At 31.6% G+C, this 24,836-nt stretch overlaps 1 protein-coding gene across 1 annotated transcript; it reads right to left on the reverse strand.

Moving 5' to 3' along the window:
* Positions 1 to 17,555: 17,555 nt before the first annotated feature.
* hb (zinc finger protein hunchback) lies at positions 17,556 to 21,148 on the reverse strand. Its single transcript, XM_090118346.1, has 3 exons — positions 21,003 to 21,148; positions 20,345 to 20,433; positions 17,556 to 19,979 (listed from the first exon to the last, which is right to left on the reverse strand). The coding sequence occupies exons 2-3, from the start codon at positions 20,429 to 20,431 to the stop codon at positions 18,219 to 18,221; spliced, it is 1,848 nt and encodes a 615-aa protein (XP_089974472.1). The 5' UTR covers positions 20,432 to 20,433; positions 21,003 to 21,148; the 3' UTR covers positions 17,556 to 18,218.
* Positions 21,149 to 24,836: the final 3,688 nt, after the last annotated feature.

A 24,836-nucleotide genomic window follows, 5' to 3' on the forward strand; every position in this document is an offset into this window, starting at 1 on the left:
CTATTCAGTCTCCCTTGCTGATGTCAGTTCTTATGAAATTTTGACATATTGTGTCATAGGTTGTTTTTTTTTATTAATATAATTTAACACATATAACTGTCATATAATTGTATCTCTTCATTATTTAAATTAAAATATTATTAAGCTTTTCGAGAAGCAGTCCGACCCAGACCCAAAACGACCCAGTCCAGCCTTGTAGAATGTGCTCGTAATGTTACCGATCGTCAGAAATGGAGACGTATTGTTGGACAGGGAGCGAACAAAGAAGTGACCACATCTAACAGGAATAGAGCACCATCACCATAACCACGACCACTCTGTCAAGAGTGCACGACTAAGAAGAAGATTAAGCATTTATTATCTAAAAACGGTTAAAAGAACGCAGTTTTTCTGTATCATAGCGATAGCTTTAAAATTATTGGAGTAAGGGGTTTATAAAATGTTTATTTAATAATTTATTATGAGAGCTCAATCTTTTAACGCTCTTTGACTTCTTTATAAATAAATCTTGACGAGCTTAAGATCATTAGTCATTACCCACGAGTATGCATTGACAAACCTTTTTGTTATCAATTTATTGTGATAGTTGACAGATACCTTATATTAATTTTGTATCATCTTTTCTATATTGACGTTTGAATAAATTTAAAACTTGTAACAACGCTGTAGTGTTCAGAATTTCAGGTTAAATAATAAAATGAATTAAATCGCCTTTAGAAATCCTTTAAAATACCTAAATAGGAAATTTCTAAATTAATAATAGGTACTCGTGTAAAATTTTAGTAGCGTTTTTAATGTGATAGGTCTTTTACTAAAAATAATTTAATCTAAACTCTTAGTGCTATTAATAATATTATAAAAAGTAGCCTATGTCCTTTCTCGGGTATCAAAATATACCAAATTTCATGAAAATTGGTTCAGTAGTTTAGGCGTGATTGAGTAACAGACAGACAGACAGAGTTACTTTCACATTTATAATATTAGTATGGATAAGTGTTGTTGTAACTATAACAACTTAAATTGTCTGGATACTAACTGTAAATATTGCTTTTAAAACATTAGTGATTCATCATATTTTATGAATACCTAAGTATTGACTGCGCTTGTCGCCGCACTTATATAGGTAGGTACTGTCAGTAAGTCTTAGGAACGAATAACAAATCGTGGTATAGCCAAAGGAAAAAATACTTTTATAGTTCCATGTTAAAGAAGGCTGCAAATATTTATTTCCCATGCCTTTATAAGGCGGGTAAAATCATTTGATCAAAGAAAAGACCAGGCTTTTCTTTAGTTGGCTTCCGGCCAGTTCAATATAAACTTTTATAACTTTTCATTTATTAAACCTTCGAAATATAACCGTAAAAACATCAAAATGAATAGCTGAAATAGTTTTGTATGTTTTGTTATTATTGACGTATAAAATTAACTCGAAGAATAATTGCTATGATAAAATTCTAAGCACTTTATTATACAGTAATTAATATGTAAAAATTATAATCACTTGAATATTATGCATGTTTACACGTCTATATAGGCAAATTCTTTTGTTGTTTAGCAAATAAAATACTTAGAAAGTAAACAATATATTTTACATTCAAACATCTATTTTAACTTTCTTTATCGCGTAACAAAAATCAAAAGAGAAATTATATTGTTCACACAAAATGTCCGCGCATGCCACTTTTTTCCACGCCTGTATATACCTATAATAATTTGATGCGACATCGCTGGAGCCGCGAGTTTTTTCTAAGAGGAGGGTCGGTGGGATGAGGCGGCCAAGGGAGGCCGGCCCCTAAAAAGTTATGTATTTTTTCTCCTCTTTTTTCCCATCGACGTGATGAAACGACGGGCGATATTGATCCAGCCCGAGTTGGCAGTTTGGTTATATTGTATTCTCTGTATTAGTTATAAGAGTCGAACGCTCTACGTGCAAATTTATTTTGACAAAAAGTGACTACATTTTTTTTAGGTAATAACATTTGACATTTTTTTATTTACGATTTAATTAACACGTTTTGAATTTTAAATAAGTACGAATAGTAATAGCTTTGGTACACGAGTTTTCGTGTCGAAGTTTAGAATCATATTTCCTAAGCATATTTCTATTGCAGCAGTGAGCAGATTTTGAGTAATTTTTTTGCGCGCAGGTGTGTGTTGGTCCATACCGGAGCCGGCGCGTGACGTCCATCCCTTTATGTTATTATGTCCATATAGGACAAGCTGTTCAGCACCCAACGGGCACATTGTGTGTACAGGGTGTTGTAGTGCAATTTTATGTGATGATATAAGTACCTAATATTGATTGTGCATTTCATGATAGCAAATAAACGCATTAAAACAGCGTATTGCTTGCTATTTACAATTGCTTCAAATTATTGCAAATTAAATGATTTCAGTAATAAATAATTATTAAACTCTACGTAAGTATCCTACTTTACAACAGTGCTCGTAGGTATCAACGTCTACGCTATACGCTTTTAAAGAAAATTTCAAAACTCAATACATTTTAGAGCTACCTGTAATGAAATTAAGTAGGTATGTAGGTACCTAAATATATCTATCTTAATAATCAAATTTCAAATTGTGAATGCTTCCGATGCTATGGCCTAAGAGTAAAATTAATTTAAACGTTGTCACGGTTACCAAATACTATCTAATACAATAACCACCCTGTATATCCAATAAGTTCTCCAATATACGGGCGATTTGGATTTTTTATTCGGACGGAATTCTAAGCACTTTGGGGTCACTTTTTGGGGATTATTCTGTATTGTGGAAGTCGCAAAAGGCATAAAGCCCTGTTGACCGACCGAGTACCTTTGTACAAAATAACGGTGGGTTTAACTATATGCGATGAAGGATGTATTAAGTTTTGATCTCTACTGAGTAGATAAGAATCGAAATAAAGATATCCTAAGTTTTGATGGCTCGTGAAATTGGTTTTAAACTCAATTGCGGCGCGTGGCAGATGCTGGAAATCGATACGTTTTAGAAATGATACATTTAGTTTTTGTACAGAAAATATTGAACTCAAAGAACTCTCAAAGATCAATATTTTTGAGGCAAAAAGGATTCCTCCCATTAGTGATTAGTCTAATATTTAGTAATAATGTAAATAAATACTTAAAATTTTAAATCTAATTCGCAACTAAGAGCGAATTTCACAAAACTCATTATAAATTTAATAACAAAAACTATTTTTAAGTCGATTTAGAAAAATTAATTATCTTACAAACAGCTATATTTTATTTAAGTGCTAAATTTTATCTACATTCAAAAGATTTTATATAAATAAATTTATTATTTCTTACTAACCATTTAAAAATCCACCTGAAAACTTGCGATAAGCATCAGATGTGTTATTATACAGGGTGTCCCACTATTGGTATCTATACTAAGCGCAAAGGGACTTGTAGTTTTGCATACACTGATCACGTAAAAAATACTTAAACAACAAAATAACATCAAAAAATTTGGAAAATACATGTTTTCTTCTCTAGCTTCGCGCAGCCGGCATATACCGCTTCGCTAATATGAGCATTTTGTCTATGAAAAGTTTTCATTGAAAACATAATCTTAAACGATAGCTCACGTGCTGGTATCAAAGTTGGGCGGGTTGCTTGTTAGGGGTGTAACTACACATAGAGTTTTAAGAATTCATCTACATATTTGAAAAAAAACTGTGTCTGGAATTTTATAAGTACTCAGCGTATGCCTCCTTTGAGCTTAGTATACCAACAGTGGGACACCCTGTATATCAAATAATATATTATGTAGATATTTAATTTTGAGATAGACAATACTGTTAACTCCAAGTTAACCCAATGTGATATTTAGATTCATCTTAAAATATTGACTTTAACTAGATGATTAACTATTGTGTAAGCATTTGGCTATTAAATGTGTGTTTTGCTGAAATAAGAACAATAATTAAACACTATAAGTAATAAGTATTTTTAAAAAACCACAACTAATTTAGGCCCATTAAAGTTCCCCTACCTGTCAGTACCAAAGTAAAAAACCACAAACCAATTTTAACATCGTTTTACACGCGCCAATAAAGTAAAAAAGACCCCTTATTTTTAAAACCACAGATAATTGCTCTTTTTTAAACGTTTTGTTGACGGAAGTATGAGGGCAACTGGCAAGGCGTCAAACAATGACGTTTATGAGGCAGATTATTTAGCGCCAAAAATCAGACCACACAGAATATAAGCAAGGGGTTTTAAGTAGGTACATAAATACTTTTTTTATTACATTAGGTATCTGTTGTACCTAACGTTACCTGTTATGAATTATTTTTTACTCAATAGATTAAGTACCTTTTAAAATATATACATATATTAAAATATTCCATCAGGTGACGCGTCTGCTCTGTTGCCTCCTCTTATATGTATATATTATATAATAAAAATATATATATAACTAAGAATAATAGCGATTTCAATATTAGGTAATTAGGAATATTCATAACTGAATCAAGATTTCAATGTAATTATAAATTATGTATATCAATAAAACAAACAAAGGACGAATATCAGGTAGGGTATAGGTACATTGAACTAAATAGGAATATGTAGGTACACACTTTCATGTTTTTAATAAATGCATTTTTACATGCTTTATACGTCATATGCATAATTCCAAATTGTTAAAGTATCAGTTTCGGCATTGCTATAATTAGTGAATTATATTGTCCTAAATACAAACCTTATTATATAGAGAGTTCATTCGCATAGCTAAAACATATAAACTTTATTTATTATTTAATTGGATCACTCTTGATCCACTTACTCCCATTTTTTAAAATCAATCGTAAATAAACAACAAAACATTAAAATTTATAATTTTCATCCATGATAATCAAACTCAAGTACCGAATAAAACCACACATCAAAGCATCACTCAACATAATAGAATTAAAGCCCCATTTATAAATAATATAAAAAGCGTAGGGGAAGTTTAAAACGTAACAAGCTAATTTCGTTTTTTTCGTGTTCGTGTGTCATTTTTTAGTACCATAATACGTGCGTGCTTCCTGTATTATGCAACCCTCTTTAATTTTACGGGGTCTTGACTAAGTATTGAAATAATTTTTGACTCGTGGCAAGCTTTCTTTTGAGGGGAGTGGGGACTTGAAGATTATAGGGTGATTGGTGTTAGTGGCTTTGTGTAAAGCCACATTCTTGCATATTTTTTTATATACTAGCACATAATCCATACTAATATTATAAATGCGAAAGTAACTCTGTCTGTTACTCAATCACGCCTAAACTACTGAACCAATTTGCATGAAATTTGGTATGGAGATATTTTGATACCCGAGAAAGGACATAGGCTACCTTTTATTGCGAAATATGTACCACGGGCGAAGCCGGGGCGGACCTCTAGTATAATATAATACTATATTAATAATATTAGTACGTATGTGAGTACATAGGTAAGTACTACGTTACTGAATAGACGCTACATTATGATACAACACAATGACTAATGATTTTTAAAATAATATAGCGCTAACATTTTAAAACATATTTATAGTGAAGTGATTTGCTATTTCGGAGTTGTGAATTGTAATTGTAATGAAGTAAAATACCTTTGTAGATTATATAACTTACTTAGATATGAAAAAGTAAAGTCATGTAATTAAAGGCTATTTATAGATATAAGATAACCTAAAAATTGCTTCTAATAACATAATTTTTTTATATCTTATATTTAACGTTTTATATTTTTATGCAAAACGTCTTACTTTTTAGTTTTTATAACATTTTTTTTACATAGGCTAACAAATATACTTCGGTAGATATACAAGTAACATTAAAATGCAGTTGAAGCTCTACATATTCATAAGTCTATGCTCCATATTTAGCCCTTTCTACGATCATAAATGAACAGAATATATTCGCTTGGGTACTTATTGCACAATGCACATGTTATATGTGTTAGGTACACACATATACATATATTTAAATAAGTTTCTACATCAAAAGACAATATTCCGTTCAAAGATTTACTAATTCGTAGATAAGTAGGTACCTAACGGTAGCATACTAAAATTGTTATAACTAATTTCAATTATGTAAATTGTTTAAAAAAAAAACGTAGTAATGATCCATGCGTCATTCATACTTACGCAAAAGATGCTGTAAAAAGATTTATAAATTATATTTTAATACGTTGTATACATATTTTAGTTCGCGACCTCATGGAATTTTGATGACGAAGATAGAATATTTTGTTCGTCATTTTCTATGTCATCAATAAAGTTTCAGATCAATAAGATTTGATTTTGCGTCATCTTTATATTGTAATTGTTATTGAGCTCTTTATTTTGGCTATATTTGGCTTTGCAATAAAAAGCAATACCTAACCATTTCATTTATACAAGCTTTCAGATCTATTTTAGCTCTATTTTTTCGCCTTATATGGAGGTCTCAATAATATATTAATATAGATTAAAATAGATTTAGTAATAAGCTTATAGTAAAATTCATCGATATAAATTTGTGTGCGAATTATCCTGAACCTCAGATTGCTAATATGGGTACCCAAACATCGCATACCACGTAAATAACAATTTAATATTTTGTAAGGACAAGCCGGCAACTTGAAGGCACTTTACCGTTATTTTATTTCCATTTAGAAAGTAGGCCTAACTAAACAAAAATTAATACCATTGTCCATTAATCAAGTTAAAAGGATTTCGTTTGCAAAAAAACGTCAGTTGTCCGTCTCCAACCCTTTTTTGTTGGTCCTAGAATGTACCGTTGTGATATTTGGAACAATTTTATTTTCTAAGCTTTTTATGATCGGCCGGTACAGTCTTTGTCGTAAAGTAATATATTTGCATATTATGACGGGATTTGCATTTCGGTCCCATGCTCTGTGGGGTTTATTTTTTATTACTCACTTCGTAACAAAGAGTTAAGTAATAAAATGTAAATCAATATTGGACTAATTCTATTTCCGTGAAACGTAGTCATGTTTTATGGTAATGTTTGAATTGTCTTTGAAGATTATTCATAGATTTAATTTGTACACAGTGAATAAAAAGTTACTTTGGTAGACCGGTAGAGACTCCAGCCCTTTTTTTGAATTGAATAGATTTTTGCAAACCTTTACCTACATTTGGAACAATCTATCAAATTGTTATAATTTTTTGTATTGGCAACATCTGTTAGGAGTCATTATTCATAAACTCAATGATTTTGAGAATGCACATGATAAAAGGATTAAATTGCAACATTTCTAAATTTCTCCCATAACCAGACAAAGGAATTTGACGTATGACAAAGAATTTTTTCATGCGGCAAAATTGTATGTTGAGGTTTTTTTATCGATCATTGCTATATTCGCATGTGTAAAGGACAAAATGCAGGTACCGACGTTTTTGCATTTCCTTTCCTGGCTTTTTACTGTAAAAACTTTCTTTTAAATAAATAATCCGACATCGCTTGACAGGGATTCATCTTAAAATAATAATTGCGATGTAGCCTACCAGCTTTTTTGCTTGAGAGATTTTTGGAATAACATTTGTTACTTTTGGAAACGAGTGAGGCGTAATAACTATAGCGAATCCATTTATAATTCAGAATGGAATAAAGGGTTGGTCAAATTGGTAATATTATTTAGTATTGATCTTAAAACATCTTGCTATTCTGCTAAGCTTGAAAATGGAACTTCATTTATAGACTGAAAAACATTTGTCAATCATTGGTGTGTTATTTCCGTGAAAATTTCGTGTTATACAGAGTATATTTTTTCCTCTTTCGTTTGATACATTCATCACAAGAGGGTGTAATGTAAGCGAGAGGGAGTGCGGTCATAAATTTGGCCAGTCTCATTTGAATTTCCAATCTCTGCGTCCATTAGCATTCGGACGAGGGCATTGGAGGGATATATCTAAAAAAATAAGGAGATATATACTAACATTCATGTCAATGTGCTGAATTAAATGCCAATTCATATAATAAACAAATAATAAGTAAGTTTTACAACACTGTGTCACTTTTTAGGTTGATAATGGTACTTCTGATATCGTTCAATTTACATACTTATTATTATTTACTTATAATTTTGGTGATATTGAATTTGTACACAATAATTACTGTTTGATTACCTACACATTATTGTAAGATACATACCTATATATATCCACTATCGTGTGAAATGTAAATTTCACTATCTACCTTTTTTGATTTTTGAAAAACATACAAACTAAAGTAACTATAATTGCATTTAAAAAGAATATACGTCACAATTATCTCCGGCTGTTTATAATTCATAGAAGAATAAAAAACTTCGATATTTGAAACACGTGTCGTCATAATGCATCTGTGGTATACTGATGGCAGATTAAACAAGTGTCGCGTTCTAAGCTTCCTAGAAGGCGAAATTTCATTTAATAACATCCCTCGTCCCCATTTATTTACGGGATTAAGCCATGTTTTTTGTGCTACACCTTTTTAACAACGATTTTTGGTGATCTGATAGCGACCGGGACCGGCTTAAAGTTTTGATAACGTTAAATTTGTTGATAAACACGATAAGCATGCTTCATTGAAGTTAGGTAAAAGGTGAAGATTCACATAATTAATGGAGAATTAGACATTTTTATCCTCAACCACCTTCAACAGATTCATTGATAGGTTACGATGGTTGAAAAACTTTAAGTGTGAAAACTGTTGCAAGTAAAGTTATTCTGCTTTTGCTTAAATTGATATAGGTAGGTACAATTATTAGAAACATAAACAGATTTTTGTTAAATAAGGTTTAATATTACCTACTATACACAATAATTACTTCAAAATTTATATTGTTTTAAAATATAGGACCATTATCTCGTTAATTTGAATTTCTCGGATTTTACAAAATTGTAGAGTCGGTTGAATCACGTAGGCAGCCTAAACGGCGTAACATCTGCCCAAATAGTATCTCCTTAAGACCTCTTCAATCATAGTATCACGTAACCGTCCAAGGAAAAAAACCCGAACGCTATGAGTGGTCATTCAGCAGCTGCGATTCAAAAAAGTTTCAAGAAAAAATTCCACATTTGAGGTCGAAGCGTGCCGCCCTCGTACCGCCTCTTACTGCGTTTTATTGCAATTTAGCTTTTTATTATAAGAAACGGGAGCGAAACGTGGTCAGTGGACCATATGCTTTTGTTCGGGCATGGGCATTACGGGAAATTAGAACGGCACAGGTTTACCGCCCTTTATTCCTCGTTTTTTGAAGTTAAGTATGTGATACTTCAGGATTGCTACGTTGTGTTATAGAATATTTTGTGTTATTCATACAAAATGCTTTTATGTATGGGCAAATACATGTATAGGTCTTTTTAATATAATATGCAAGAATAAAAATAGGTCTCGTGCAAATGTGCGCATCTAAATATAATCAAAAGATATTGTCTAATAGATATCTACATGTTCAATGAATATTATATCTACTCTATATTAAAATATATTAAAATTAAATGCTCGGTGTTTAATTCACGGATTTTTTAAGAACATTTGAATATCTTAAAAAGATTAGATTGTAATTTAAATTTGTTATGCGCTAACAAGTGAAACGGTCACTAATTTTAAATGCGCTATGCTTTAAGTCAAATAAGTTACGTTTATGCAATCCAAATTATGCTGAATAATTTAAAGTTATTAATAAATCATTCTAATGTACTTAGTAAAATTGTTTTTAAGGCAATTAAATAGTCACATTGATAAATAAAGATTATAGTTTTCAATTAACCTCAAAAAGTATTTTTTTAATATGAATTAGATGGTGGGCATGGAAATTAACTATCCTTTGGATGTATTTTTTAACAAATTGATTGATTGTTGCTTAAAAATAGTTTCTATTTGGTGGGTGTGTGTGAAAAATTATAAATTAGCGGTCATTCTACTTTGTGGTTGAGTGCGTCTTTTTTTTAACAGCGTTGGCGCCGCCTTTTGATAAATGATACGTGATGTTAATATTTTTTTAGTTTTATATCACAAAACTATTATTGTGTTTTGCTGCAATTTTGCAAATACTGAATTATCAGATTTCAAATTAACTAATTTGAAATGAAAAAAAAAAAAAATTTTGCTTTTGTTGTTTTGCTTTCATATTTCGATTTTTGAGTAGGTATAAATCGAAAGATTTATGTATTTTAGTCGTCTTTGAAGATATTCCTCTTGAGTGCTGAATTAAATATATTTTGATACCTAGGTACCTACTTACGGTCTTACTCATTAAATGTTACCCATTCGCTTTGCAATGGATTAGTTATTGCAATAACCTGTCTTGTTTTTATGATTGACGTTTCATGTGAGCAAGAGCAGGACACAGCTATGGTAGAAAATGGTAGAAATTTATCCATTGTTAAACTTTTTATTAGTAAGGCCGTTAGTGTTTAAAATAAATTGTAAACAGTAAGGTACAGAAACGGCAAAGAAAATAAAATCATTATAAATTAACGAACTGTATATAATAGAGTCATTAAAACTAAACGTTTGAGAACGATAAAAAGTAGTTTTTGTATATTAAAAACGAAAATATATGCAATAAAACGTTTCTTATCGTATTTTTTAATTAGCTAAATGACTCAATTAAGATATAAATTATGAATTTTTAAGTTGAATAAAATTAACCTCTATTTTTCTATTTTATGGATGTTATAATATTATGAATTTGTATAAAAAATAAAAATGGATTCGTATTTATTGCCCAAACTTAATCTCTTGAAAATTTAAAAAAAACATTAGGTAGACCAATTTGAATTGATCGTATATTGCATGTCATGTACACTGACCATTTATTTTTAACGGTTGCGTTTAGTTTTAACCAGAATAAACTCGATATGTGCCAATACCAAGTCCTAAAATTACAAAAATATTATTATTGTGACTCGAATATTATAACCTTGGCTTTTTGTGGAATAATTCATACATTGACGTACATACTTTATTGTTTAAAGTTTATTTAAATAAAATAATAATTAGTTACTGGCCCGCTCTAGTTTTTCACGGCGGCATTATATTGTTGGTAATTTTTATTTATAGAGATTTATATTTATATAAAGCTTTATTTAGTTTACTGCGTTTATAATTAGAGGTTCAGGCAATTATATAACTAACTAGCGGTCCGCCCCGGCTTCGCCCGTGGTACATTTTTACGTTTTCTCTACATAAAAACCATCCTCGTACTTCAAGGAATATATTAAAAAAAGAATTATCGAAATCGGTTCAGCCGTTCTCGAGTTATGCGCTTACCAACACATTTTGCGATTCATTTTTATATATAAGAAGACTAGCCTCCGCCCACTGTACGTGCATCCCCGTTTTTCCCCGTTCCCGCAAGAATTTCGGGAAATCCTTTCTATAAGCGGATGCCTACGTCCTAACATCTACCTGCATGCCAAATTTCGGCCCGATACGTCCAGTGGTTTGGACTGTGCGTTGATAGATCACTCTATCAGTCACCTTTGAGTATTATATGATAATAGATTGATGCTATATATATATCTAGTTTCGAGGGATAGACTAAAAATAAATATGTAATTATTATGGTTTAAAAAACAGACTTTAATAGGATTTACTCATGAAATTATTGTATTGTCACCTTGATGAGTGTACAAAGTTTGAATTAATCTGTTCTGGGTCAAAATCGTGTGTTAGGGAGTCAGTTTAATACAAACATATAGGCATACAATCATACATGTAAAGCTAAAAAAGCGTTTTAAAAATGGGCGCTTTTTAAAACGTTTGATGGAAATAAGACCGAACATAATAATATATATAGTTTACTGCTGGTAAAAAATATCGATTATAGATTTTTTTTTGACTTCGTGTATCACAATGTTTGTCCTCAATGGACTCCTAAACCACTTAACCGATTATAATAAAATTCGCACACCATGTGCAGTTCGATCCAACTTGAGAGATAAGATAGTTTGAATATGTAGGTACCACGGGCGAAGCCGGGCGGACCGCTTAGTTATTTTATAAGAATGTACCTACGTGTATTGTAGAAATCTTAAAACAATGGAGACATTAAAGGACAAAGCGGGCCATAGCGAACCAGGATCAGTTCTAAGTTAGTGTGATGATTAGTTATTAATAGTTTTAGGATCACGGCATTTAAAGAAAAATTTCCTTGACTTAAGAAAGTTTTTTTTCGCAGATAATGGGAAGAGTTGGTATTATCTACAGAAGAAAATTGAAATCAGTATACCTACAACGAGGTTATGTTGCTAGTACTCATAAATAATATTATAATAAATATATTGTAATAAATGATATATTTTGCAATAATTTTTAAGTAGGTATTGTTTTTGTGAATAAATTTATTTTTGACTTCAAGGAATTTCCCAAAATAAACGTTAATTCTGACCTTGTAGTTCTCAAATATATTATATTCTTAAATATATTTGTAAAAATCGAAAAATACATGTGTAGGTACAAAAAATCTATTTTTTTAGAGAACATTAGAAAACGTTAAGGTTAAAAATGTTAAAATGCCGAATCACGTGTTTCTTTTCAAGTTAAAAAAGCAAAACAAACTCATTTGAATACAATTGTAAAATAATTACGTTATTCGGTTAATGCATATGTAGTGTATGGAATTTATAAATATTTTGAGTGACATTTGTGAAGCATTTATTTCATATAAATTGATTTGGTATTGTTTAATCAATGCCACGCAAAAAATTACATTAAATTTATGCAAATTTGTAATTAATTTCTAAGCATATAATTATGACGTATAATTATATAATACTAGTGGTCCACCGCGGCTTCGCCCGTGGTACATATTTCGCAATAAAAGGTAGCCTATGTAATTTCTCGTGTATCAAAATATCTTCATACCAAATTTCATGCAAATTGGTTAAGTAGTTTAGGCGTGATTGAATAACAGACAGACAGACAGAGTTACTTTTGCATAATGTCGCGCGAAATATGTCAAATACTCGTGTGAAATAAAACAATAGAAAATACTATAACTTTTCTTGAAAAATGACAACGATATAATATATATCTACTTATATAATCACACAGTGTATTAAAAAAAATCAATTCCGGAGTAAAAATAAAACTATTACGGAACTAAACTACCTAACTAAACTAACTACATAGTACGGAATTCAAACAATGGAGGTAAATATTGCATAAAATAAAGGATAAACCAATTTATTCATTTGACAATCAAAACTTATATATCTACATATTAAACTCAAACATTTATTTATTCAATAAGACACAGAAGCACTTTTGAATCGTCAAAATACAGAAAAATGATTAGGTACCACTTAAGTGGATTACGAAGGGAGACGTCCAAAAACAGGAGTTGTTCGGGTTTTTATTCGAAACAAAAACGTAATTCTGGTTATGAAATAATGTTATGTTAGATATACCTAGTCAAATTTAATTTTTCAAGTTATAGACTAAACATGTTTCTACCATAATGGCAACCTATTTCAACTAGACACAAGTAGATTATTCGACTTGTCTAGGTTCAACTTTTAAGACTTTCTATAGAAATTATTTATGAAAGGGCAAGTTGAGGCTGAAAAAAATATTTTACATCAAATAAATGAGAAATGTCATTTAAATATCAAATAAATATTTATGACTTTTTTATGAATTTTCCCAAACCATTTGAATCACAGTCAATATCAGTGGGAAAATGTTTCTAAATGTGAGTGCTTAGGATAGAATGTCATTAATAATAAAAGTCTATAGGTACTTGTACGGGAACCACATTGAACAGCATAGCTACCTAAGTGTAAATGTAATGTTTAAACTATTTTAAGTGCTGACGATTAGATGAAAGATGAATAATCATATAGAAATAAACAAAGATAGTAATTTTTGAATTATGAAATCGAATGCCAATGTTTCTTTTCTATTCCATGAAATTGAAATTCATGAAATAATAATGTGATAGAAGAAGGAAATTAATTTTAATTAAGACACTTAAAATTTAAATGCACAAAATGGCTAACAAAATAATTTTATAGATACATTAAACAGTTTAAAATATTTTTCTAAGTTTTACGAATATTACCTAGGTAGTATACATTTTGTGTCATAAAGTCATGCATGCTCTTGCAGTACGTATTGATGGAATGGGGACTATTTGTATCGTATTTTCGTATTACCACAGATTATATTAGGTAGACCACCTATTACTGTGCAGGCTATAAGGACTATGGCGAAAGAAAATAAAAAAATTTACCCATACCTATAGTGAGATGGACGCATGTCCATCGGGCAAATCTAGTATAATTTATCTTCTGCAGAGTATTTTAATCGTTCTAGAAGAGTCGAGCATAGTTCTAGTTACATAGATTATTCTTAGAATATTGTTGTGAGTGTTCATTTCATATAGGTCGATACGTTAATTAAAATAATACAAAGAGAACCGTAAGGTAAGTTCCATCAAGTTTGGTTTATTGTTATTATTTGTTTTGAGTTGAGTAGATAAGCCTAGACGCAGACAAATACCTACCTTACAAAAATAAAACTACAAAAATACATATTTTACTAATTTTTACATAAATTAATTGTTTCTGACTGATTTTGGAAATGTAAACGAAACGCTAACGTAATCCATTTAACGACAACGATTTCACCTGAAATTAGTTAACAATGCAATAAAAAACAATGTATTGACGTCATGAAATTGAAATTTTGGCTATAAATTATATTACAATGATCAAAAGCTAACATTAATATTCTAACACGAGTGAACCTATGAACTCGAATTCAATTACTTTTTTCGGTCCTTGATGACGCAGGTGTATAGGTACTGAATCTTCTATAAAATAAGGAAAATAAAAAAAACATACACGCAATGTCCTTTGCGTATTGGAGTAAAATTAGCTATAATTTACGGGAGAAAGTCGAAACAAAATATTGTATACCTAGCTGCTCCGTGCGGTTTCACCCCCGTGACTCCACTCCTGTTGCCCGTAGCGTGATGAAATATAGCCTATAACCTTCCTCGATAAATGGGCTATCTAACACTGAAAGAATTTTTCAAATCGGACCAGTAGTTCCCGAGATTAGTGCGTTCAAACAAACAAACAAACAAACAAATAAACAAACAAACAGACAAACTCTTCAGCTTTATAATATTAAGTATTAAGTATATTAGATTTAATGTGCTACACGTATATTAAAACATAGTGAAGGTACTTTGGAATAGAGTTGTTAATTAAAAAATAGGATGTATATCATATGTATATAGAGGTTTTAAAAAATATGTCAAAAAAATATTAAGGGCTAAACTAGGTTCTATAATTTAATCAACAACAGATAACCGAAATACTTGTACATATTAATTAATTCTTTAAGTAATGTAAAGAAGCACATACGGAATTACTGGTTGAGTCAATATTTCAGGATCTACAATCTACATACTATACAAAAACGTACTTTTTTTTATGAAAGCTTTTCAATACATCGTCGTTCGTATATACTCTGATTAGGAATACTGACTAGTAGGTAGTAGTAGTAGTTACCTAATTTGAATTCTATACTTCTGATTTATAAACTTAGTGCGCTGCTCTTTTAAATCGACTATATCTTCAGTGCCGGCTTTTGGGTGGAGCAGGTGAAGGTAATACACTAGACGCCTCACGCCAGATCAAAGGGAAACAATTCATAGTATAAATGTTAGAAATAAAATTGTAGATAAACATTATTTGTTAAATAAAAATTACAACAATACTTCGATCAAAGGGTGCCGTTAGAACGCTAGGCTCTACATCGATTCGATCAAAGTAATTAAAATGTGTGAGTACTATACCTACTATTAAAGAAGTAACTAAATTAATTATACTAAAATACCTATATTTTAATTTTATTAAAATTGAATAATGAAACAGCAGTATAAATAAAATATTAACTAATTAACACTGAACATACATATAAATATATACCAATGAAGATCTGAAGGCTACTTCCATAGATTATACCGTTACCCAAAAATAGTCATATGTTTTAAAACATCCAAATTTTCCACCTAGCCTCACATTTATTCCAACAATGCTGTTATTTTTTTAATATTCTCTATACGTTCGAGACATTGCTAAACGATTCAGAGAGACCTCATGAATATTCATGATTAGTTTTTACCCGTAACGGTGACATAAAAATTTTATTGTTCTCTAAAAAAATAGTACATAACAATGTAGTTTTGAAACAATAGAACTTATTTTTAGACGAGACCGATGTCGATTTTCGCTACTGTCTTATTTAGTGTTTAAAAGTAGGTTTAAATCGGATTAACTTAATACTGTTGAAGTGTGCGATATTTTATTAGTACGTTTATTTACGGGTCTCTTTTATTTGGGTTAATTTTATGCGGCTTTTCTAGAAAATGATTTTTGTAGACGCGTTGTGGCATGGTCTTAAATTTAATAGCGTTGTGCTAAGATATATTTTTAACTAAATATATGTCCTTAATTTATAAGTTTTTGTTAAAACATGCATTAGATTTAGACGTAGTAGGTCTTTGTACTAAAAAAATCTATGCGTCACAACTTCTTATTAAACTATAATAATAAACACTTTATTGCACACACAAACAAAACAAAATCAAACAAAAAAAAATACAAACAAAGTAATATAGAGCGGTACAAAATAGGCGGCCTTATCGCTAAGAAGCGATGTCTTCCAGGCAACTATGTAACTAACTTATATTGTTGTCTTAATTACGTTAGATCTACGTTAGATATATGTATGACAATTTTCATGATTGTTTCATATTACGTTAATGAAACAATAAAGTTTTTAAAAGAAAGTCATGTTAATTAGGTACACCACTTGTAAATTTCAAATGGAAGACCGTCTGAACACATTTTGATATTTAGGTTTTTGGTCTCTGATTGATTAGGAAATTTACAGTAAAAAAACAGCATGTGTGCCGAGCATACATGTCAGAAGTGACACTTCTTTGGCAAGATTCAAAGATAAGGTACCAAAATTTTCGACTTACTCCATGAAGTGAAGGCATTGCCATGACACGACCTTCAAATTTTACTCTAAATGCGCCTAAAGAAGTTTCACTTCAAAATACAAAGACGTAGGTTAAAGCACTCGTAGCCGGGGAAACTATAAATATGAAGTTGTTAATTAATTATTAGAATGTTTATTATATTATCTATGTATCAAGATATCTACGTAAAATTATGAAAAAGTGTTCATTTTAACGTAGGTATTTATTATTCTTCTATCATATTAAAGTTTAAAGGAGTGATTTTTAAATAATAAAAGCTCTCGCAAGGAGTGTTAACGAATCCGTTGATTGCACTTTCCTATATAATAGGACAATGTTGGTATAGGTATGCATTTTTATTATTTATTCTTATTATTTATCGTATCTCTGTAAAATCAGTAGGCACGCAGGTAGGAACTATATATAAAGCTTAGTTCGGCACTACATTTCAAATAAATTTAAATTTATCTTAGACTGGTGTTTGGTGATTTTTTGTAGCGTGAAGAAATATAGGTATCTATATAATAAAACGAAGTAAATAAAAATCCATTATTTTATTGTTTCCAGCACACAAGTAACATACGTTTAATTATACATTAAAAAAGTCATTTTAAAAGTATCCGTGAATTATAGAATGACAAAACATGCTTGAGATGACTACATGCAATTTCCAATATTTAATACTATGTATAATGTTAAGGAAACAACCGACAAACATACGCTAAATAATAAATAAATAAAATAAATCTCTTCTATAAATACACTCTGATTCGCTTACACAAAGTTTAAATACAATTTAAGACCTTATTTTTGGTCTATATTATCTCTAATCTAATAGGTAACTTCACCGTAGGTTATATACTTATAATACACGTCTTTACATAAAAATGTCGCTTAAAAGACATCGATTTGTACTTAATCAAAGACACAGTCTTCTTAACATTTGGTCACTTTCACCTAATTAGTATTTATTACAAAAGATAACTTAAACGAGGTTAAATAAATCGACTAAGGGCCCGAATACAATTTGGCAAAACTACAGCTACTTATTTACAATGACTATTCCACTTAAAGTACAGCAGCATAAGAATTACAATACCAACTATTAACAGATGTACAACGTTTCTATCGTACGTCGTCTTTGGTTTACAATTTACGTTTACGCATAACTTATAATCTCCCTACAACACAAAAGCGATACGCTGACTAGGGTGCACAAAATTTGTATGAAGCTAGGCGTGTTGTGCGCGACCGAGGTGAATGAAAAACGCCACGCGATCCGCACTCCGCTCACCACACTTGTTACACATAAAAGGATCATTGTATCCGTGGAATCCCATGTGTATTGTGTGCATAGTCAGATCGCCGAATGTTATGTCACAATACTGGCAGGTATATGCGTTTGGAGCGGTCGAAGACGGCACATCGGCGGAAGCTTCTGATTCGGCGTCGGAACCTTCGGCTTCCATTTTGTTATCCTCATGCTGGAGCCTCAAAGCTGCTGGTTGAAGCTTGAATGCGCGGCCTTTTCGTCTGTTCTTCATGGCCGTTGTCGGTGTTAGAGGCATAGCGCGTTCAGCTGGTGGAGGTGAACCTGCCTCGCTTGTTTTGGTATTGGTTAGGTCTAGTGCGTCATTGGTTTGAGGTTGAGGTGTTGGCGTCTTGGTTTGAGCTGTTGGAGTCTGAGGCGAACTCACAGGCGATTTCACTGGCGGAGGACTGACATTCGCTTCAGATGGTCGCTCCGAGTATGACAATCTTTGCTGCAAAATTGATTGCGGCGAAACAGATTGACGCTTGTCCATTATTTCAGGCAAGTTTGGTGAAGTCCTTGGCTCGTAATTATTATTCGGGGGGAATAGAAAAGAGGGAGGTAGAAGTGGTGGTAGATACGGTAAATTAACAGGGAAATGGTTGCCGAATAAAGAATGCGTCGGTGGAGCCGGTTGAGATTGATTGTTATTACAAGGTTGATCGAACATCTTAGACATTGGCTTCTGTTTTGGCCCGCGGCGTGTGCCATATACGTCGATAATTGGGAGAGGGTTGGGTGTTCCGTCTAAATTTAGCACCATGGCTGGGTTGTGTTTGTATTTCCGTAAATGTAGTTTGAGAGAGTGACAGTATTTCGTTGCATAGTTACAATCGGCGCAACGGTATTGATAAACATTTGAGTGGGATTTCAAATGTGAATTCAGCATTGATTTGTTTACGCAAGAGTATGAGCATTGTGAGCACTGGAACGGTTTAGATCCCATGTGGTTTCTCATATGGTACTCCAAGTGGTGCTTATATTCCGTGACGAAGGGACACTTTCTGCAGCATAACATCTTTTCAGGTTTAATGTGCTCTTTGCTGTGTTCCCAAAAGCTGAGTTTCGTTACAGCTACGAATTCGCACTGCTTGCATTTGAAGGTTTTAACTTTTCCGTGCGAGTTTACGGCAGGTACGCGAAGACCGGGTTCATCATCATAATCGTCTTCGAATCCTGATCCATCTCTTCCATCATCACCGTCGTTTTTATTTTGACCGACGCCATCAAAACCAGAATCATGGAAACGTTCGAATGCTCTTCGGTCATCTCTTTCGGGTGAAGAAGGAGTTCTAGGTGATTTAGGTGGCGTGGCATCGGCACGTGCTAATGGAGTTGAAACGTGCGGCGGAGGTGCTAAAGACCTAGGAGAATACGATGTTTCATATCCCGGTGACGGACCGCGTTCGTCTACAGTTCTGTTTTCGAATCCTGGAGGTGTTAGCAGGCTATAAGGTAATCCATTGCGATAGGCATCTAAATGCATACCGAGATTGGCTTTAGCTTTAAGGGACATGTTGTCATAGAATGATGATGGTTCTCCTGCGCTACCAACACTTCTTGGTGAGTGACCATTCGAGTCTTTGCTTGATGATGAAGGCGATGCGCTGTGAAAGCCTTCTGAATAAAAGCCACTCGTTTGATCCTTTGCGAAGCTGCCGTCATCCATCGGTTCAGATTTCTAAAAAGAAAATCATTATAAGCTATTGTTGTTGAAACAATAATATTAAGTTTAATATAATTTATAAAAATATGTTTTGTAATGTAACGTTTAACTTATCTGGGAAACTAAAAAGTGTAATTAAATAATGCGGGTCACTTGAAAACTAATGACTTCTTAATTAGTCCTTACAAAAATCGCCGCATATTTTATTTGATTTGAACGATCGGCTTCTTTGAACTTGTTAATTACATGTTGTTAATTATAAAAGAGTCGTTTAAAAAATTGGAGCGCGGTTTGTTGATTGTTTTTGAAGTTGTCACGTTTATATTGAAGAAATTATTGTGTAGATTGATTTAGAAGGTATAGTTTATAGATATACTTACGATGATGGGAGGCTGTTGGAGAATGTTGCCCCAGGTCGGCGCGTGCGGCGTTGGCGGCATGCCGGCGGGGGAGGCGCAGCTTAGCATTCCTAGTAATAACAAATATATTGTTAGATAATAAAAAATATTTATCGAAACTTATAAACAAATAAGCGCCATATTGATTATGTAAAATTCACGCACATATGAATGCATAATTTTAGATTATTCAACGTTGGAAAAAAACAGTAGCTCTATGTTTATTATGTATCTATTCATTTTTGTCAATTCAGTTTATTGTTAGGAACCTAGTTATATAAAATAGTCTATTGATACCAATTACTTGCAATGTAAAATTGTTATGAATAAGCAGAAAAACGTTGAAAACATAGTAATACATATTTGCTGAAGTTGCAATAGTAAAAAAATGTGAATTGCTAGATCACGTAGATGTATTGTCACGCGAATATCGGTTCAATATATAAATGTAAGCACATAATAAAAATTTACAACTTGTGTTAGATATCTACTTTGTACTATATTTTCGATTGGAGATAAAGTTTTCCATAAAATATTCGTAGTTTTTAATGACTCTACATGAAGTAAAGTTTAAGAAAGTAAATTAATATTTTATAATAATTTAATTGAATAGTGAAGGAAACACAAAACGAAAACCTACCTTCCCCTTAAACGTTCAGCAAAATAACGAAACACACACAAATATTGTTTTCATTAACGTAAACAGTAACTTCACTTAAAACACTTTAATAACAAAGTCACGTTCAAAATAGCTCAGTATGTTTTAAGGCGAGTCAACGCTACGGCGTCTGAAATCCGTGTGACCGGTACCACTTCTCACAATGAACTGAAAAAAATCTGTCAATTTTTATGCCCCAAACATCGATAGATGTATAATCCACATAGAAGACGACGAGTTTTCTAGTGCGAGCGAGACGAACGGACGGGCCGATACGCGCGTCCCGCTCTCACCCCCACAGCCTATTTTTACTCGAACCAATACGAATCGAGCTTCTGTGGGTGGGGATCAAGTTATTAAGTTATTGTTTATGCGATATTAATAATAAAAAAAATAAGCGAGTCAGGGCGCGCCGTTATTGTTATAAATCTAGCTGTTTTGTATCACTGGGCAATAAATGGAAGCACGCAAATGAGATTGTTTTCCTATTGTGTACTAAATACGATAATGCGATTTTTATGTTTGTTTATTAACTCACTGCTTTGATGTCGCTTTCACTTTTATGGCACCGAAATAATTACCATTAAGCGGAGAGAATTATCAACAGTTACATTGAAGAAGGCTTATATTAATGGAGATTGGAGAATAGTTTTGATTAGGAAAACTTTAAAATAGTGCTCTACATTTTCAATTATCGAGGGTACAAGTACGGAGTATCTATTCTTCTAGTGTAATTCTAAATTATACATATATGTATTACGTGTGTTAAAACTCCCCTCATCTCACACACATATTTATCAAGTCAATAAAAAACGTATTCTATAAAAAAGTTGAGGGCAGGCGCGAAGGGGCGTAGAGCTTTTTAACGCGGAACCAATAGCGCGGTCGCACTAAAAAAGGAATTTATATATATTCTGATAATGTACAACGTATTCAATTTAACGCAAAATTTACTTGTCGAGGAACTTTATTAAAATATATTATGTACGATATTGAGGTATTTTCCAAACTGAACTGTCTTGAATGTGGTTATATTATTCAGATCTATAAATTTAATAAAATTTAATATATACCTAAACATTACTGATTTACATAAATAGTATATTTTTTTATTTTTTTTTTAAAGTAATTCAAATAATCTAACCTTTAATGAATTGTGTTTTGAAAATTTGAGAAACTTTAGAGATAATTATATGTAGCTCTCTCGTAAAATAATAGAAAGCTAGGTACATACTATGTACCTACCATGAATGAATTAATTAATGAAAATTCTTTATTGCTTAAAAAATAAATAAATACAAATACAAAAACACACAACACATATCTATGAAACAAGCAAAAGGCGGCCTTATCGCTAGATAGCGATCTCTACCAGGCAGCCCTTAAAGTATAGTATAGGTATGCCATCTACTAATGGGTTAAAAATAAACATTAAATAATATAGCCTATTTTCCTAGGGAGTGACAGAGATTTCTGATCGTAGTAGAAGTCTTAAAATTGATCTATTAGTTTTAGAGTTTGGTAGCTAGACGTACATCGTAAAATACAAAAAAAAAAACTTTCCACTACAGTATTAGATTATACGTCGATCATTAGAAAAAATATGTCATACCTATGTATATTCCACTGTTATTTTCTGAATTGCCTAATTGGTAAATACAAAACACGGAAACAAATGAATTATTTATGAGTTGACAAAAACAATATGTGACAACATAATAGGTAATGTCATGTAAAAAAAGTCAGATTTGCGCAATTGTTGTTTTGTATGTTTATTTATGGACACCTCATGGCCTTTTCTGTGTACCTATAGGTATGACGTATATTTCTTGGGGGCATGAGAGCCAAATTTTTTACATGTAAATAGTAAAATAAAAAACAAAAATGTAGAATTTTTTGGATATTTCCGATTTGGGTAGATTTTATGACAGGCACATACATGCCTGAGTTAAAAACGTCAACTTTACTAAAAAAAAAAATAATATTAAAAATTACTATTCGAATTACCTAAACTCAAATTTTGGACAAAACAATGTAACATAATGTAGCATAAATTATGGCATAAATTATCGTGCATTGTATCTTGGTTTATTTTAATGTTTTATACTTACCTGGCTACTGTAAATTTATATGTAGCTACATAGTTGTGCCGGGCGATTTCACCCGCAGACGAAACCGGGTGAAAAATCAAGAATTTCTAGTCGTGTGTTCAAATTTCGTCCAAATCTGTCCAGTTGCTTTTATGGGAAAGAGTAACAAACATTCAGCTATCGGTTAAAAAAAATCTCGTTTCTAATAGCATGATGTTATAACTAGGAGTAGGTAGTAGAGTAAGAGGAGTTACGTGTTTTTCAGAATCATGTGTAAATGGAGTATATATCTATATTTGACATCAATTAATTAATTTCTCTCGGGGATATACGACGACTGCTCAGTTCTTTGTTGAATATCTAGGTACTACTTATACATGTATACAAATAATAAATACCTATGTATACTAGTGCATAAAAGCTTAGAATGTACGAAAATATTTATTTTTTCGCTGTAACTAAGTACCTACCTACCGATTATATTTGGTGCGTCAAAAAGGGTAACACTAAAATAGAACACATTAAAATTACCCGTTCTTATTTTGGTTTTGTGGCAGCAAGGAATATTAGGTATAAACTTTTTAAAACTTTTAAGATAATTTAATTTGCGGGTACATTTCATTTAAGCTTAATTGAATCGTACATTGGCTTGTTTCCAGTTTGATATCTATACATATAATAAAATCGTAGGAAAGTCAAAACTGTACATTGAATATTTTTTTAAAAGAATACATTATCCATGATCTATAATCGATATAGAAGCCAAAAACATAGTTTTTAGAATTTTTGTCTGTTTGTCTGTTTGTCTGTTTGTCTGTTTGTCTGTTTGTCTGTATGTTTGTCCAAGCTAATCTCGAAAAGTACTGCATAGATTGACTTCAAATTTTGCATGAATATTACTAACAGGTCGGGTGAGGCTTTTTTAAACATATTATCATGCTATCACCTCCGGGGGAGGAGCTGTGAACCTTTATTTTTCTTACGTATTCCGTGTATTACGACACCGTTCAATCTAAAGACTCATGTTTAAATGTTGTTTTTGAGTAAGCCACGCTATTATCTAGCTTTACACTATAAAAACTACGTCATTTACGTAATTTTGGCAGAGAAACAATTTAATGAATCTTAGTAGTATAAAGACAAATTTAAAACAGCGCCATCTATGAAGTGTTATAAAAATCAAACACACGTTAACTATTGGAAATTAATAATAATCAAATGACGCATATATAATTAATGTTGTTTAACAATATCTAGATTGACACTATAAAAATTATGCCATTTAATTTAGTAACTTGGGAAGAGAAACATGTAAGTTGTATAATGTTAATTTTGAAACAGCGCCATCTATGAGATTTCGTAAAAATAAAATCAATTTACATGCTGAATACACTGTTGAAAATTAATAATTTAAATATAATCATGTTATTTATTTAACTCTTTAACCCATATCTTCCCTTCCCTATAAGGTACCTATATTTCGTGTAAAAAATAAATATACTACATTTTTTAAAGTGAGGGTAGATGTTTATTATTTTAAGTAAAACCATGGTAAAACTAGACACCATTATCTACAGTTAATCTAATATTGATTGTGTTCATTAGTTACAATTTTAAAAATCTTCGTGTTTTATAAATTTACTAGCTTACCGTACGCGGCTTCGTCCGCTTTGTCTAAAACCTAATAAGTTATATACTAAAACCTTCCTCTTGAATCAGTCTATCT

The sequence above is a fragment of the Colias eurytheme genome, chromosome 3 (genome assembly GCF_061535395.1).
Source record: "Colias eurytheme isolate Ceu_HAF_F1 chromosome 3, ilColEury1 Martin Lab GWU primary, whole genome shotgun sequence".
Lineage (NCBI taxonomy): Eukaryota > Metazoa > Arthropoda > Insecta > Lepidoptera > Pieridae > Colias > Colias eurytheme.